This window comes from Camponotus vicinus, unplaced genomic scaffold (assembly GCF_025532165.1).
Source record: "Camponotus vicinus isolate PSW18456_S1 unplaced genomic scaffold, iyCamVici1.0 SCAF_1, whole genome shotgun sequence".
Classification (NCBI taxonomy): Eukaryota; Metazoa; Arthropoda; class Insecta; order Hymenoptera; family Formicidae; genus Camponotus; species Camponotus vicinus.
The window spans coordinates 9528597-9546305 of record NW_028141945.1 but is presented as its reverse complement, the minus strand read 5'-3'; the positions used below and the strand labels follow the sequence as shown (position 1 = coordinate 9546305).

At 29.7% G+C, this 17709-nt stretch overlaps 3 protein-coding genes and 1 pseudogene across 5 annotated transcripts; 3 read left to right on the top strand and 1 right to left on the bottom strand.

Annotated features, from left to right (window-relative positions):
• Positions 1 to 197: 197 nt before the first annotated feature.
• On the top strand, positions 198 to 3339 carry LOC145976589 (uncharacterized; annotated as a pseudogene).
• A 1310-nt stretch (positions 3340 to 4649) lies between these two features.
• On the top strand, positions 4650 to 10320 carry LOC145972931 (UDP-glycosyltransferase UGT5-like). The gene is made up of 6 exons (XM_083101982.1): positions 4650 to 4937; positions 5976 to 6215; positions 7056 to 7466; positions 8478 to 8700; positions 8978 to 9197; positions 9589 to 10320. Exons 1-6 carry the CDS (start codon positions 4650 to 4652, stop codon positions 9881 to 9883), a joined length of 1677 nt encoding a protein of 558 aa, XP_082958108.1. The 3' UTR covers positions 9884 to 10320.
• Positions 10321 to 13864: 3544 nt separating this feature from the next.
• Positions 13865 to 16743, bottom strand: LOC145972975 (uncharacterized). 2 transcript variants are annotated; one of them, XM_083102046.1, is made up of 2 exons: positions 14094 to 16743; positions 13865 to 13996 (listed from the first exon to the last, which is right to left on the bottom strand). In XM_083102046.1, the coding sequence occupies exon 1, from the start codon at positions 15250 to 15252 to the stop codon at positions 14902 to 14904; it is 351 nt and encodes a 116-aa protein (XP_082958172.1). In that variant the 5' UTR covers positions 15253 to 16743; the 3' UTR covers positions 13865 to 13996; positions 14094 to 14901. The 2 variants fall into 2 exon arrangements, with proteins under 2 accessions (XP_082958172.1, XP_082958164.1); XM_083102038.1 differs by having other exon boundaries at positions 14094 to 15344.
• LOC145972965 (uncharacterized) lies at positions 13986 to 16859 on the top strand. Of its 2 annotated transcripts, none has more exons than XM_083102026.1 (2): positions 13986 to 16630; positions 16728 to 16859. In XM_083102026.1, exon 1 carries the CDS (start codon positions 15472 to 15474, stop codon positions 15820 to 15822), a length of 351 nt encoding a protein of 116 aa, XP_082958152.1. In that variant the 5' UTR covers positions 13986 to 15471; the 3' UTR covers positions 15823 to 16630; positions 16728 to 16859. The 2 variants fall into 2 exon arrangements, with proteins under 2 accessions (XP_082958152.1, XP_082958144.1); XM_083102018.1 differs by having other exon boundaries at positions 14133 to 16630.
• The last annotated feature ends 850 nt before the right edge of the window (positions 16860 to 17709 follow it).

Here is a 17709-nt window from a genome sequence, read left to right as displayed (position 1 = left end):
AAAACTGCACTTAAATTGATGTATTTGAACTGTATCATTATGTTAAAACATAATTAATTTAACATATTTTATAAAAAACTGTGAAAAATGCATAGTTGCGAGAACGAATAGATAATTAAGAAATATTGATTGTATTCTAAAAATAACTGAACTTAACAAAATAATATACTAAACTTAACAAAATAATATATCAGTAAATGACATACGATAATTATGCTGTAGTATTTTGAAAAATAAGATATTGTGTTTGATGATACTTTCTTATATTTAAGTAAAGATATATGTGTGTGTGTGTGTGTGTGTGTGTGCGAGTGATATTATTATTAATAATATTTTTTACGTATTTTATTTATTAAATCATTATTATTTTTATTATGTTCACATAATAAAAAAAAATAAATAAAATTGTTGAAAATATTAAGCTTATAAGCACTATCATTACACTATCATTAACAACTTTGTGTGGCCTTGTCATTCAAAAGCAATCTTTGTAAGAGTAAAAGAATAAGAGAGAAGAAAAGAGAGATAAGAAGTATCTATCAGGCAATACAGGCATTACAGAATAGATTGGTGCATTCGAGCTTCAAGCTCGATTGTGAGCAAGCAAGTGAAGTAAAAGGCATTCATATTACATACCTTGTTAATTATGTTAAAAAAACTGATTTTGTATTGTACTTTAATGGGACAATGTCAAACTCGTTATCGATTTTACTGTTACAACCCATACTATCAACTAGTCATCATATTTGGGCGTTAAATTTATTGAAAGGATTACTTAGCAAAGACCATCACGAACACATAGTCAGCATCCATGAATCTGATATCAAGGGTAAACTCGCACAGAATATGGCATACGCTGTAAGCATATGTTACAAGAAATTTATATAAATATATTTTAGATAAAACTATTACATATATATTCAGCGCACAATATAAATCGGTTGCCCTGCCAAGGATAGTAGAAAATGGGCCCGAGCACTTGAAATATTTTTCTAGAAATAAACAGCCGAGCACTTGAGTTAGAGATAGAACAGATAGGCGGCATTTTCGGTCCGCGATGTCAAGTGACAGTGAGAATCTCGGCGTCGTTGCGAGGACACGAGGAGTTGCAGAAGGATCGCGCGAGTAGGAAGATCGACGCCTTGTATACATGCAGTGTTAATAAAGTATTATATCCTTTTAAGCTTAGAGAAGTGGCTCAGCTCATTTACGATCCCGATATTCGCGATTACGTTCATAACATCGGTAGCTTATGTAACTGATGATGCTGACAATATCATATGTATATAAGTAGCGAACGAAACGCATAAATGCTGTGTTAATTTAGTAAATATTTAAGTATTTGAGAGAGAGAGAGAGATAATTTATAAAGGTAATAATAAAGATGATAGAGTGAAATGGCAGAGAACTATATTTGTAATGACGTCACATCATTATTATATTGTCATTTGGATAGTACTTAATAGTATGTAACATTAATGCAGTAACCGTGCAAACTTTAATTTTAGATAAATATTGTTCCCTATCCACACCATGCCATTTTTATTTTGTTTAATAAAATATACTTGTGATTTTTGAATCTTTGGTGATATAATGGAACAGTTGCATGAAACTGAGGATTATGATCCAAACGAATGAGAAAAGTTTAGTGTAACTTATGCGACGTACTTTTTGTATAATATAGCATCATCATCTTGTGAAAAAACTGTGAAAACTAAAGAAGCGAAAGAACTTTTGGAAATGATAAAAAATGTGGAATTTGATGTTATAGTACAGGACATTACGTTACATCAATGCTTATACGGATTGTGGCAAATAAGATTAAACAATCTATTAAAGTATGTATGTATATATGTATAAATTGTCTAATTTAAATTATATTTAAATAGGATTAAAAAATACAATTTCTAAATTAGTAATAATAATGATATATATTCAGATTATGATGTACTATTCACTAGTAGCATTTAATACAGACTAAATTATAATTTTATGTACTTATATATAATTCAACTTTTAAGATACATGAAGTCATCTAATTTGGCGTCACATGTGTAAACAATATAAGAAAAGACATTTAAGAAAGAAAAAGAGAAGCATAATCAGAAGCTCTTGAAGCTTTAGTTAAATAGCATTCGAATTAGATAATACAGATCATAATATTTAAAGTATAATTGTTTTTAAAAAAATCTATAATGAAAGTTTTCTTAAGAATTTCAACTACTCTTTTAATTTTTACTACATTTATTTTGGCAATCTAATTGTAAAATAAATTTACGCGTTAAAATTGAACTATATAAGTATTGAAACTTCCTACCTGAAAATTTTCGCAACTATTTTTACAAAACATAATTTAAGAATATCTATTATAAATTATTTTCTATTACATATTTTCTATTATAAATTTTAAATATTTGTTATAAATTACAACCGCTTATAATTTAAAAGTGGATTAAAAATTGATTGAAATAATTATTATATTTTTTTAGAATTAGGCTTTCCTACATAATCAAAACTATGAGAAAATATCGTCTCACATAAATTGGCAATTTAGACACATGGTGGTCTTCTTAGCACACAGGAAGCCATTTGGAAAGGTGTGCCACTAATTGGAATGCCTTTTTTGTGGATCAAAAATCCAATGTGGAACTATTAGTATAAGGAAGGTAAAGGAGTTGGCGTTCGTTTAGATTTTAAAACTTTGTCTACAAAATCAGTATTAGACGCGTTTGAAAAAGTACTTTACAATGAAAGGTGACATTTGAATATATGATGTTGATAATTTTTTTTATTACATATTTACAGATACATATGTTATTTTGTGAATAAATTTGAATAATATTTCAATGTGATTATTATAGCATAAATATAAAAGTTACTATAGTTATATGATAATAACAGCTTAAAATAATATTTTTTAGAATTTAATATATTTTATTAAATATGTTTTATTATATATATTTTCTGTGTTCTTCATGTTTAATTAATGTGTACCATGAATTTATACAATGTTTCTAATATGATAAAATATTTGTCGTGTAGTTATACAAGAAATATGGAACGATTATCTAATAAATTTCGGGATCGACCAATGCCGCCGTTAGATTTGGCGATTTGATGGATCGAATACGCCGCCCACCATCCACATGGTTTAGAATCTGCGCTTAGATCCCAAAGTTGGATAGAGCAGAACCTGATCGATATTTACGCATACTTGTTTCTTAATTTTATCGTAATATTATCAGTTATACTTTTTGCATTGAAAAAATTATAACTTATAATCTTTATCGTAATCGTATGTGTTCCGCATTTAAATTGCAAAAATGTAAACATGTGTAATATATTCAAATAATAATAAGTATTGAACATAATTATTAATATAAGGAAATAGAGAGAGAGAGGGAGGGAGAGAGAGAGAGAGAGAGAGATGTATATATTATTATAAATATATATGTATATAAATACAATTATGTAAAAATTTAAAAAAATAATATTTGTGTGTTATCGTTTGAAGATTAAAACATACTTGTTATAGTCTATAATTTGTCTTGTTTTTATTTGTATATTTATTACATATATATTTTCATATAAAATATATGTACATCTTTTTTAATAAAAAAAATCACATTTGTAATATAAGCATTTAACAAATTTAAAAATTTTACGTAAATGTTAATATTATAATATTACGTAATATATGTGTCATGCAAATAATTAATTCTTTGCTTAAAATTGAGATTAAAAATAAATAATATGGAGATATGTGATAATAGATTCTTTCACGTATATATTTAAACACGAAGCACTATAACATTTACAGAAGAATTGTGTCCTTAATCTGTCATTTTGCATGTACATTAAGTATGAACAATTATTATTGCTGACGATAAAGATTATTATGTTAATCTTCTATTGGTCTTCTTTTAATGTCAATAGTAATATGGAATCGATACGAGATAAACACTATATATATAAACACTACATATTATTGAGATATATGATAGTGATTTCTTTTTAATTTCTTCATACTTTTTGAATGATTGCACAATTAGTAAATTATTTAAAGAGAAACTGCCCTTAACATTTTGTATTTGAATTATATCATAACTATATGTATTTAAATGTTAAATCATAATTAATTTAACATAATTTATAAAGAACCGTTAAAAATGTCGTAAGAATTAAATAGACAATTAAGAAATATTGATTGCATTTTAAAAAATAATAGTAACTGAACATTCATAACAAAATAATATATATATATATATATATATATATATACATATATCAATAAACTATATATAATAATAATGATGCCGAAGTAGTTTGAAAGATAAGATACTGTCTGATCATATTTTTTATATTTAAGTAAAGATATTAGATTGTTGTTAATAATATTTTTTATGTATTAAATTTTTATTATATTTACTATGTTCACACAATTTCCAAGAAAAATAAATAAAATTCTTAAAAATATTTTAAGCTTATAAACGTTATCATTATGAATGTTAACAACTTTGTGTGGCCTTGCCATTCAATCAAAGCAATTTTTGCAAGAACAAGAGAACAAGAGAATAAGAGAGAAGAGAGATAACAAGTAAAAGAAGAGAGATAACAAGTAGCTATTAGGCAAATATATAAATAGATTGATGCATTTGAGCTTGAAACGCGATTGTGAACAAGCAAAAAAGGCATTCTTATTATATATCTTGTTAATCATGTTAAAAAAATTGATTTTTTATTGTACTTTAATGGGACTTGCGACAATATCAAGTTCATTATCGATTTTATTGGTGCAACCCACACCGTCAACCAGTCATCATGTTTGGACGATGAATTTATTGAAGGGACTACTCAGCAAAGGTCATCACGTACACATAGTCAGCATCCACGAACCCAATATCAAAGGCAAACTCGCCGAGAATATGACATACGGTGTAAGCATATATATGTTAAAAGAAATTTGAATATATTTTAGATAAAATTTCATACACAAACATATATATATATATATATATATATATATATATATATATATATATATATATATTGGCAAAAGACGGAAAGAGTGTGCGTTTCACCGAGCTCGAATCGGTTCTGGTCGCTTGAAATAATTTCTTAATTTTACATAAACCATAAAATATCTAGTAAAATATTCATTTTCCGATTATCTTGCCTTAATACTTTTATGTATAAAATAATGAAAGGAATCAATTGGTGTAAAGAAAACACATAATTGTTTCGGAAAAAAATGTAATTGTGAATTGCAAATTACATATTTTTTCTTCAAAACAATTATGTGTTTTCTTTACACTAATTGATTCCTCTTATTATTTTGTACATAAAAGTGTTAAGGTAAGATAATCGAAAAATGAATATTTTACTAGATATTTTATGGTTTATGTAAAATTAAGAAATTATTTCAAGCCTCATAACTCGAAAAATACTCGATGAAAAAATACTTTATTATAGTGTTTCGAAAAGCTCTCGAGGTAAGCTACAAGATCTTTTTTTTTGGCGAGAGATTGCCCTGACCCCCTGTGTATATATATATATATATATATATATATATATATATATATATATATATGTATGTATGTATGTATGTATGTATTTGTACATATATTCAGCGCGCAATTTAAATCGATAGTGTATGGTTAAGTCGATAATGTCGCATACAAATAGCAAAAAAACGCATAAATGCTGAGTTAATTTGCTATACATTTAAGTAGTATCTAATAATTTATAAAGGTAATAATAAAAAATAATAATGTTATAATGAAGTTACAGGTAATTCTTTTGCGATGTTACGTCATTACATGTTACGTCATTATTCATTGTTACACGATCATTTTAATATTACTTAATAGTACATCACATTAATGCAGCAACCGTGCAACTTCGATTTTACATAAATATTGTTTCCTAAAATCTGTACCATGTCCTGCATAATAAAATATACTTGTGATTTTTAGATTTTTGGTGATGTAATGCAACAATTGCTTGAAGCCGAAGATTATGATCCAAATGATTGGGAAAAGCTTAACGTATTTCAGACGATATATTTTTTCTACAATAATATAGGATTATCAATTTGTGAGAAAACAGTAGAAACTAAAGGAGCGGAAGAACTTTTGGAAATGATAAAAAATGTTGAATTCGATGTCATAGTACATGACCTTACGTTACTTCAATGCCTGTACGGATTGTGGCATGTAAGAATAAATTCCATTGAAGTGTGTGTATATATGTATAAACTGTGATTTAAATAGATTAAATAGAATTAAATCTAATTTCACAATTAGTAATAACAATAATAAGTAATTAGCAATAATTAGTAATAATAATAATAATAATAATAATAATAATAATAATAATAATAATAATAATAATAATAATAATAATAATAATAATAATAATAACAAAATTATAATTTTATGTACTTATATAATGCTACATTTAACGTGCATAGAATTATCTAATTTGGCATGGTAAAAAAAGAAAAAAAGAAATTAAAAAAAAAGAATTATAATCAAAAACTCTTGGAGATTTAGTTAAACAATACTCAAAATAGATAGTAGATTATAATATTTAAAATATAATAGTTTTAGTAAAAAAAATCTGTAATTAATATTTTCTTAACGAGAAATTTTCTTTTTGAATTTATATTACATTAATTTTGACAATCTAATTTTAAAATGAACTTATGTTAAAACTGAACTACAAGTACTTTTTATCTAAAAATTTTTACAAAAATTTTTTAAAACATAATTTAAAAATATCTATTATAAATTATTTTATATTATAGATTTTCTATCTATTATAATTTTTAGCTATTATAATTTTTATCGATCTATTATAATTTTTATCTATCTATTATAATTTTCTATCTATTATAATTTTTAAGAACTTGTTATATAAATTATAATCGCTTACAATTTTTAAAAGTAGATTAAAAATTGATTAAAATAATTATCATATTTCTTTTAGAATTAATCTTTTATTATGTAAGTTACAAACATGAAAAAATATCATTTTACATAGATTGTTTTCAGGTTGCTAAAGGCAAACCGCCTGTCGTAGGTTATATTCCATACGGTCTTGCACCATGGCTCAAGGATTGCGTCGGTGGTACCTATTATCCGACTGTTCGATCTCATGTATCTGCAGCTTTTGCAAAACCTGAAGGTTTATGGCAGAAAACGTGGAATACTATTTATTATATCACAGATGATTTTCTACGAAGTTATTATTACATGCCACTCTCTCAACGAATTGCTGAGCGATACGTAGGTCATGAAATCAGGCCGTTACATGAACTAGAAAAAAATATTACCATTTTATTAATCAATACTCATCCTGCGTTTGAACCCGCGATTCCGCTGCCACCAAACGCTATAGAGATTGGGGGACTGCATGTTGAACCATTACGAACTACTGATGAAAAAGCCGTAACATATCCTGATGTAAGATTTATTATTTACAAATTAATAAAAATACCATCAAAATTGAACATCCTAAAGAAATAGAACTGATTGAAATTTTATCTCAAATTAAAACTTATTTTTGATCTGTGTAAATACATGCAAAAATTTCGATTTTTATATATGTATATTGTACATACAAAATATTATGAAAAAGATATTTTTATTAATAGCAAGATGTCTTAGTAAATACTAAATAGTTCAGTAGTGTTTATTAATACAAGCGGCATTAATCCAATTTTATAAAAGTTTAATTATTCATAGTCGATTAAACAATAATAAATAACTATTTCAAATGAACTAAATACTATCTGAAAACTTTTAGCAATAAATAAATAATCTCTTATGTGTGTAATGTTCTGTATAATTCTATTGCAATCTGCAATTATTAATCAATGAGTTAATGTAATGAATTAATCAATGAGTTAAAGTAGACTTATAATATAGTTCGCTAAATTCCTATATATGCCAAATATATTCATTTATATACGCAGAAAAAAAATAAGTGTCAAATCAAAACTTATATACTTAAACTACTAACGCGTCCATTGTTGCGTATATACGCAACAATTTATAATCTTCTTAGGAGAATTTAATAATTTTAAATTTCAACAATATTATAGTCTTATTTTAATATTGTAATTATCATCTCAAGAATATATAATTATTTAATTCTACTTTAAGAAAATTATAATTTTTTATTTAAAAATGTTATTTTCTATCCAACATTGTTTCTTTCCCATTCAAGAAAATTAAATCTTAAATCATAAGAATATATTTTTCTCGATTGAACTATATAAAATGGCTTCATTCAAGTAAGCAATTATTCAAGCAATTATATTTTTCTTTAATTAACGCAATATAATTTTCTCATTCCAAGATCTCCATGTTAAAACTAAATATATTTTCAAAACAAGAATATCCTTTTTTTCTGTGTAAGTATATTTTGATTTTATCGTAATGTTTTTTCATTTTGTTAAATATGTTTTGCAGAGCATACGTGAATTTCTTGATAGTGCAGAAAACGGAGCTGTCATAATATCATTGGGAACAAATGTAAACTGGAAATCTATCGGAGTAGATAAACTTAAAGCCGTCACACAGGCTCTATCAAAACTCAAGCAACGAGTTATTTGGAAGCTAGAGATTGAACTGTCATTTCAAAAACCAAATAATGTAATGGTTGTGAAATGGCTACAACAAAACGAAATTTTGGGTACGTCTCATAATTTATTGGAAGATACAAAAAATATACAATTGGATGTGTTTATAATCACTATTTTCCTTATTAGTCATTATTTTTGTATATATAATGATTTAAATATCTATTTTCTTAATTCTACTTTTGATAATGATTATTACATAATTACATTAATTTAATAAATAAATTTACATAGCTAGCAAAATGTTTATTAATATTAGTTCTCTCTATCTCTCATAGTTTATTTTATTTGAGAAAATAAAGATTTATTATAATACACATTTATATTCAGGTCATAAGAATATAAAGGCAATTTGGACACATGGTGGTCTTCTCAGTACACAGGAAGCGATCTGGAAAGGTGTGCCAGTGATTGGAATGCCATTTTATATGGATCAAATACCCAATGTGGAATTATTAGTACTTAAAGGAGCTGGCGTTCGCTTAGATTTTGCCACTTTATCCACAGAATCAATATTAGACGCGTTTGAAAAAGTACTTTACAATAAAAGGTATAGTATTAAATTGTAATTGTTGATAATATCTTTTTCATCACATATTTATGCAAATTTATGTGTTATTTTGCAAATAAATTTGATTTGATTTATATCTTAATTAGATTTTATTAATATCTTAATATAATTATTTTTTTATATCCAAAAAAATAAATATAGGAATAATATATAAGAATATTATAAATATTATATATTATTTAAATTAATAGTATAAATATAAATATAAAAGTTACTATAGTTATATGATAATAATAGCTTAAAGTAATATTTTTTAGAATTTAATATATTTTATTAAATATATTTTACTATATTCTCTCTGTGATGTATTTAACTAACGTGCTCCATAAATTTATATAATGTTAGTAATGATAAAATATTTGTTGTGCAGTTATACAAAAAATATGAAACAATTATCCTATGAATTTCGGGATCGACCAGTGCCGCCGTTAGATTTGGCCGTTTGGTGGATCGAATACGCCGCCCGTCATCCATCTGGAAATTTAGAATCTCCGCTTAGATCCCAGAGTTGGGTAGAACAGAATCTAATCGATATTTACGCATTTTTGTTTCTTAATCTTATCATAATATTGTTGATCGTATTTTTTGTATTGAAAAAATTATTTAAATTTTATTGTAATCATATATGTTCCGTATCTAAATTGCAAAAACGTAAACAAACGTAATATATTCAAATCTAATAGGTAGGTAAATTCAAATAAATAGGTGTTAAATTTAATTGTTAATATATTACATAGAAAACAAATTATTATAAATATATATATAAATATAGGGGTATAGTTATGGAAAAATTTAAAAAAATAATACTTGTGTGTTATTGTTCGAAGATTGAGACATAAATTGGAGCCTATAATTTGTTAGTCTATAACTTTTGCTTTTATTTGTATGTTTATTACACATATATATTACATATGTATTTTGAAATTATATACAGGGTGACCCATTTTAACTTAGGCAGCCAAATAACTCGAAAAATAAGCAAGATAGAGAAAAATGTTTTAGACAAAAGTTGTATGGTTTCGAGGGGGCCATAAGATGGTATCATTGGTTTGACCTTGAAGAGTCATTTGAAGGTCACGTGAAGGTCACTTCAATTTTTTTAAATGGAATACCCTATATATTTTTGTACATTCTTGTAGCTTATTTCGAGAGCTTTCCAAAACACTATAATTAAGTACCTTTCCGTTAAGTACTTTTTGAGTTATGATGCTTGAAATAATTTCTTAATTTTACATAAACCGTAAAATATCTTGTAAAATATTCATTTTTCGATTATCTTACCTTAATACTTTTGTGTACAAAATAATGAGAGGAATCAATTGGTGTAAAGAAAACACATAGTTGTTTTTAAGAAAAAATATGGAATTGTTAATTGCAAATTACATATTTTTTCTTCGAAACAACTATGTGTTTTCTTTACACCAATTGATTCCTCTCATTATTTTGTACATAAAACTATTAAGGTAAGGTAATCGAAAAATGAATATTTTACAAGATATTTTACGGTTTATGTAAAATTAAGAAATTATTTCAAGCCTCATAACTCAAAAAGTACTTAACGAAAATGTACTTAATTATAGTGTTTTGGAAAGCTCTCGAGATGAGCTACAAGAATGTACAAAAATATATAGGATGTTCCATATAAAAAAATTGAAGTGACCTTCACGTGACCTTCAAATGACTATTCAAGGTCAAACCAATGATACCATCTTATGGCCCCCTCGAAACCATACAACTTTTGTCTAAAACATTTTTCTCTATCTTGCTTATTTTTCGAGTTATTTGGCTGCCTAAGTTAAAATGGGTCACCCTGATACAGGGTGTCCTAGACCACCCGTACACCCCTTTTCTTTCAAAAACTAAGCATTTTAGAGAAAAACGTTTTCGACAAAAATTGTATGGTTTTGAGGGGAACATAAGATGGTGTCATTGGTTTGACCTTGGATGGCATCGTTAAGGTGAGGTCAAGGACACCTTTAATTTCTTAAATGAAACCACCTATTTTTTATTGCATATTCTTATAGCTTATGTCGAGAGCTTTCCAAAACACTATAATAAAGTATTTTTTCATCAAGTACTTTTCGAGTCATAAGGCTTGAAATAATTTCTTAATTTTACATAAACCATAAAATATCTAGTAAAATATTCATTTTTCGATTATCTTACCTTAATACTTTTATGTACAAAATAATGAGAGGAATCGATTGGTGTAAAGAAAACACATAGTTGTTTTTAAGAAAAAATATGGAATTGTTAATTGCAAATTACATATTTTTTCTTCAAAACAACTATGTGTTTTCTTTACACCAATTGATTCCTCTCATTATTTTGTACGTAAAAGTATTAAGGTAGGATAATCGAAAAATGAATATTTTACAAGATATTTTACGGTTTATGTAAAATTAAGAAATTATTTCAAGCCTCATAACTCAAAGAGTACTTAACGAAAAGGTACTTAATTATAGTGTTTTGGAAATCTCTCGAGATAAGCTACAAGAATATGCAATGACAAATAGTAGGTTCTATTTAAGAAATTGAAGGTGACATTCATGTGACCTTCAAATAACTCTTCTAGGTCAAACCAATGGTACCATCTTATGGCCCCCTCGAAATCAAACAACTTTTGTCTGAAACATTTTTCTCTCCCGGGCTTGGTTTTCGAGATATTCGACTGGATGGATTAAAATGAGCCACCCTGTATATCTTTTTTAATCAAAAATTCACACTTGTAAATATAAAAACATAAAATATAAAATATATATAAAAATAAATATAAAAATTTTGTGTAAATATTAATATTACAATATCACGTAGTATAATATATGTGTGACACAAAAAGTGATTCTTTGTTTAAAACCGAGATTAAAAGTAAGCAGTATGGAGATATTTGATTATTAATTCCTTCACATGAGATTTAAACAAGGAGTACCATACATTTACAAATAAATTGCGAATTAATCTGTTGTATGTCATTTTGTGCGCATTAAATATGAACACTCATATTATTGCTGATGATAAAGATTATTATGTCAATAATGTCTTCATTTATAATCTAAACATTAATATCAAACGATACGAGAACACTATATAATTGATTTCTTTCTAATTTCTTTATAACTTTTCGAATAATTGCAAAATTAGTAAATTATTTAAAGAGAAACTACACTTAAATTGTTAACATATTTGAACTGTATCTCATTATGTTAAATCATAATTAATTTAACATATTTTATAAAGATCTGTTAAAAATGCATAGTCCCAAGAATTAAATAGATAATTAAGAAATATTGATTGCACGGGGGGGTCCCGTTTGCCTACATTCCCGATTGCCAACTGCTTCGTTTGTGTATGTGCGCACAACATTTTGCCGACAGCTTCTTTTGCCGACATTCCCGATTGCCTACATCCCGATTGCCTACATGTATTATTGCACACACAAAAAAAATGAAAATACGAAAGTACGATTGCACACATGACACTATTGCGCACATACACATTGCACACATGACATTATTGCACACTTACACATTGCGCACATACACATTGCGCACATGACATGATTGTACGCATGCACTTTGCCCACATGACTTTATTGCACACATAAAATAAGAAAATCATATTAACACTTTGCACACATGACTTTATTGCGCACATACACATTGCACACATGACTTTATTGCACACCTGCTCATTGTACACATGACATTATTGCACACATGCACATTGCCCACATGACATTATTGCACATATAAAATAAGAAAATCATATTAGCACTTTGCACACATTACTTTATATATATATATATATATATATATATATATATATATATATATATATATATATCTTTACTTAAATATAAAAAAGTATCAATCATCAAACAATATCTTATTTTTCAAACTACGGGAGGGCTTCAGTTGCCTACATTCCCGATTGCCAACTGCTTCGTTTGCGCACAACATTTTGCCGACAGCTTCTTTTGCCGACATTCCCGATTGCTTACATCCCGATTGTCTACATGTATTATTGCACACACGAAAAAAATGAAAATACGAAAGTACGATTGCACACATGACATTATTGCACACATACACATTAGTAGTTAGCACTAGGAGAATTCTAACGCAGGGATCTCAGGGGGGTGAGGGGCGAGGGGATCTCAGCGGCGCGGGGGAATGACGTCACGCAGGATGGAGGGGGGATGACGTCACGCGGGACGGAGGGAATTTCGATGGCGCGGGGGCTGCGGGGCGGGGGACGCACGTATAAACAAAAATGGCGGTATTCCTATGAAGAAGATTTTGGGTCTCTCTCTATTCCTCCCTCTCTCTCGCTCTCTCTCTTTATCCCTTTATATTTCTATCCCTCTCTCTCTCTCTCCCTCTCCATCCCTCTATCCCTCTATCTATCTCTTTATCCCTTTTATCTCTCTTTCTCTCTGTATTATCGCAAGTATACAATATTAGTCATAAACTTATATTTTGAGATATTTCGGGGTCCGACGTTTTCGAGCAATCTGTGAATCATAGCGAGATAACAACACATTTTTGAGATATTATACAATATTACCAGTTAACAAACAATATAAATAGAAGTATTCTTTGAAGGATTGGGTGGATGGAAATGCGTGCGAAGAAATTACGTCATGATTTTGTTACAATTAAAAATATATATATAATTTATTTAAATGTGTGTGTTTAATAAAAAGTATACAATATAAAAAAATAATAATAATAATAATATATAAAATAGACCGTCGGGCTATGTTGGGGAAGCCGTTTCTGAAAACAGAAGAAAACATACGCATTTCATTAGTTTAAATTATTTTAATAATTTATTTTAAAATACTTTTGATATATAATAAATTAAGATACTTACAATGTTATCCATCATCTATTTTAATTTGTGCAAATAGGGCACATGTTGCAGGCCAATATTTGATTCAAAGATCTTCTGCACTCTTTGCATGACATATTTTCCAAATGAACATAAGCTATGGTTCTATGTTCTCGAACAGCACTAGTTTCTTCATACTGATCCGGTGCTTCTAGAAAGCATTCGATACAAAATTTTAATCCATTTTCCATGTAGTAATATGAAATGCAACATATCTTTGTTGCTTGATTGTATGTCATTATTTCAGATATGCTTAAATCTCGCTGTTTCTTTTGTAACCGTTCATCAAGAATATCGACACTATTGTCACTATCATAATCACTGTCCTTCGCCAAGGGTTCTATATCAGATCCATCATCTTCCATCTCTCTCCTCTCTCTTTCCTCTCTCTCTATCTCCATCCGCTCCGCCACAACTGGATCCATCCAATAATCGTAATCATCATCCGTATCGTCGTCGATGATAATTACGTTTTCTTCAGCCATTGCACAAGACTAACGAAACACAGAAGAGCAACGAAAGAAATGATACTCTAGTGCAGCAGACCACCGAAACACAGAAGAGCAACGAAAGAAATAGCCGTTCGATAGCCGTTCATAGCTGTTCGATAGCCATTCATAGCTGTTCGATAGCCGTTCCCAACCCGTTCGATAAACCTTTGTAGATGCTCATAGCTGTTCGATAACCGTTCTAGCTGTTCGATAGCCGTTCCCAACCCGTTCGATAAACCTTTGTAGATGTTTAATAATTGTACAATAGCCGTTCCTAAACCGTTCACTACAGCCGCTCATTACAGGTTGATAGCCGTTTCTGAATTAGTGTTAATCGCACGCCGAAGCTCGTTTATCGCAGTCTGCAAAGCTCGCACATCCTTCTCGAACGCAGTCAGCTTCTCGTCTGATTCTTTCTGCTGATTCTTCAACGTTTTAACGCATTGTTCCACGTACAGTTTGTTGACTGCATCGGTATCAGCCTCAGGTTGCGCTACACGGCGAATCTTGCGCGACCTCGCGTCATAGTACGTAGCGACGCGACACAGAGCGTTTTGACGCAAGTAACTTGTCACCGATTTACCCCAATGATCGCTAGTTCTAATTGCTTCATTTCTCTGTTCGAATAATCCAAATTTGTTGATGGGCATTTTTTTCTCGATGCGAGTGACGTCGATCGACTGATTAGTTTCGTCGAGACACCGTTTAATTTATAATAAGGCCGACTTCGCGCCGAGCTGGCCACAACGCTCACGACAACGAGATCCTGTCGATTATAGAGGAACTTCGCGAAGTCGGCCTTATTATAAATTAAACGGTGTCTCGACGAAACTAATCAGTCGATCGACGTCACTCGCATCGAGAAAAAAATGCCCATCAACAAATTTGGATTATTCGAACAGAGAAATGAAGCAATTAGAACTAGCGATCATTGGGGTAAATCGGTGACAAGTTACTTGCGTCAAAACGCTCTGTGTCGCGTCGCTACGTACTATGACGCGAGGTCGCGCAAGATTCGCCGTGTAGCGCAACCTGAGGCTGATACCGATGCAGTCAACAAACTGTACGTGGAACAATGCGTTAAAACGTTGAAGAATCAGCAGAAAGAATCAGACGAGAAGCTGACTGCGTTCGAGAAGGATGTGCGAGCTTTGCAGACTGCGATAAACGAGCTTCGGCGTGCGATTAACACTAATTCAGAAACGGCTATCAACCTGTAATGAGCGGCTGTAGTGAACGGTTTAGGAACGGCTATTGTACAATTATTAAACATCTACAAAGGTTTATCGAACGGGTTGGGAACGGCTATCGAACAGCTAGAACGGTTATCGAACAGCTATGAGCATCTACAAAGGTTTATCGAACGGGTTGGGAACGGCTATCGAACAGCTATGAATGGCTATCGAACAGCTATGAACGGCTATCGAACGGCTATTTCTTTCGTTGCTCTTCTGTGTTTCGGTGGTCTGCTGCACTAGAGTATCATTTCTTTCGTTGCTCTTCTGTGTTTCGTTAGTCTTGTGCAATGGCTGAAGAAAACGTAATTATCATCGACGACGATACGGATGATGATTACGATTATTGGATGGATCCAGTTGTGGCGGAGCGGATGGAGATAGAGAGAGAGGAAAGAGAGAGGAGAGAGATGGAAGATGATGGATCTGATATAGAACCCTTGGCGAAGGACAGTGATTATGATAGTGACAATAGTGTCGATATTCTTGATGAACGGTTACAAAAGAAACAGCGAGATTTAAGCATATCTGAAATAATGACATACAATCAAGCAACAAAGATATGTTGCATTTCATATTACTACATGGAAAATGGATTAAAATTTTGTATCGAATGCTTTCTAGAAGCACCGGATCAGTATGAAGAAACTAGTGCTGTTCGAGAACATAGAACCATAGCTTATGTTCATTTGGAAAATATGTCATGCAAAGAGTGCAGAAGATCTTTGAATCAAATATTGGCCTGCAACATGTGCCCTATTTGCACAAATTAAAATAGATGATGGATAACATTGTAAGTATCTTAATTTATTATATATCAAAAGTATTTTAAAATAAATTATTAAAATAATTTAAACTAATGAAATGCGTATGTTTTCTTCTGTTTTCAGAAACGGCTTCCCCAACATAGCCCGACGGTCTATTTTATATATTATTATTATTATTATTTTTTTATATTGTATACTTTTTATTAAACACACACATTTAAATAAATTATATATATATTTTTAATTGTAACAAAATCATGACGTAATTTCTTCGCACGCATTTCCATCCACCCAATCCTTCAAAGAATACTTCTATTTATATTGTTTGTTAACTGGTAATATTGTATAATATCTCAAAAATGTGTTGTTATCTCGCTATGATTCACAGATTGCTCGAAAACGTCGGACCCCGAAATATCTCAAAATATAAGTTTATGACTAATATTGTATACTTGCGATAATACAGAGAGAAAGAGAGATAAAAGGGATAAAGAGATAGATAGAGGGATAGAGGGATGGAGAGGGAGAGAGAGAGAGAGGGATAGAAATATAAAGGGATAAAGAGAGAGAGCGAGAGAGAGGGAGGAATAGAGAGAGACCCAAAATCTTCTTCATAGGAATACCGCCATTTTTGTTTATACGTGCGTCCCCCGCCCCGCAGCCCCCGCGCCATCGAAATTCCCTCCGTCCCGCGTGACGTCATCCCCCCTCCATCCTGCGTGACGTCATTCCTCCGCGCCGCTGAGATCCCCTCGCCCCTCACCCCCCTGAGATCCCTGCGTTAGAATTCTCCTAGTGCTAACTACTCACATTGCACACATGACATTATTGCACACATACACATTGCGCACATAACATTATTACGCAGTTAAAAATATTATTAATGATAATATCACACACACACACACATATATATATATATATATATATGTGTGTGTGTGTGTGTGTGTGTGTGTGTGTGTGTGTGTGTGTGTGTGTGTGTGTGTGTGTGATATTATCATTAATAATATTTTTTACGTATTTTATTTGTTAAGTCATTTGTTAAATTATTATTTTTATTATGTCACACAATTTCGAAGAAAAATATATAAAATTCTTGAAAATA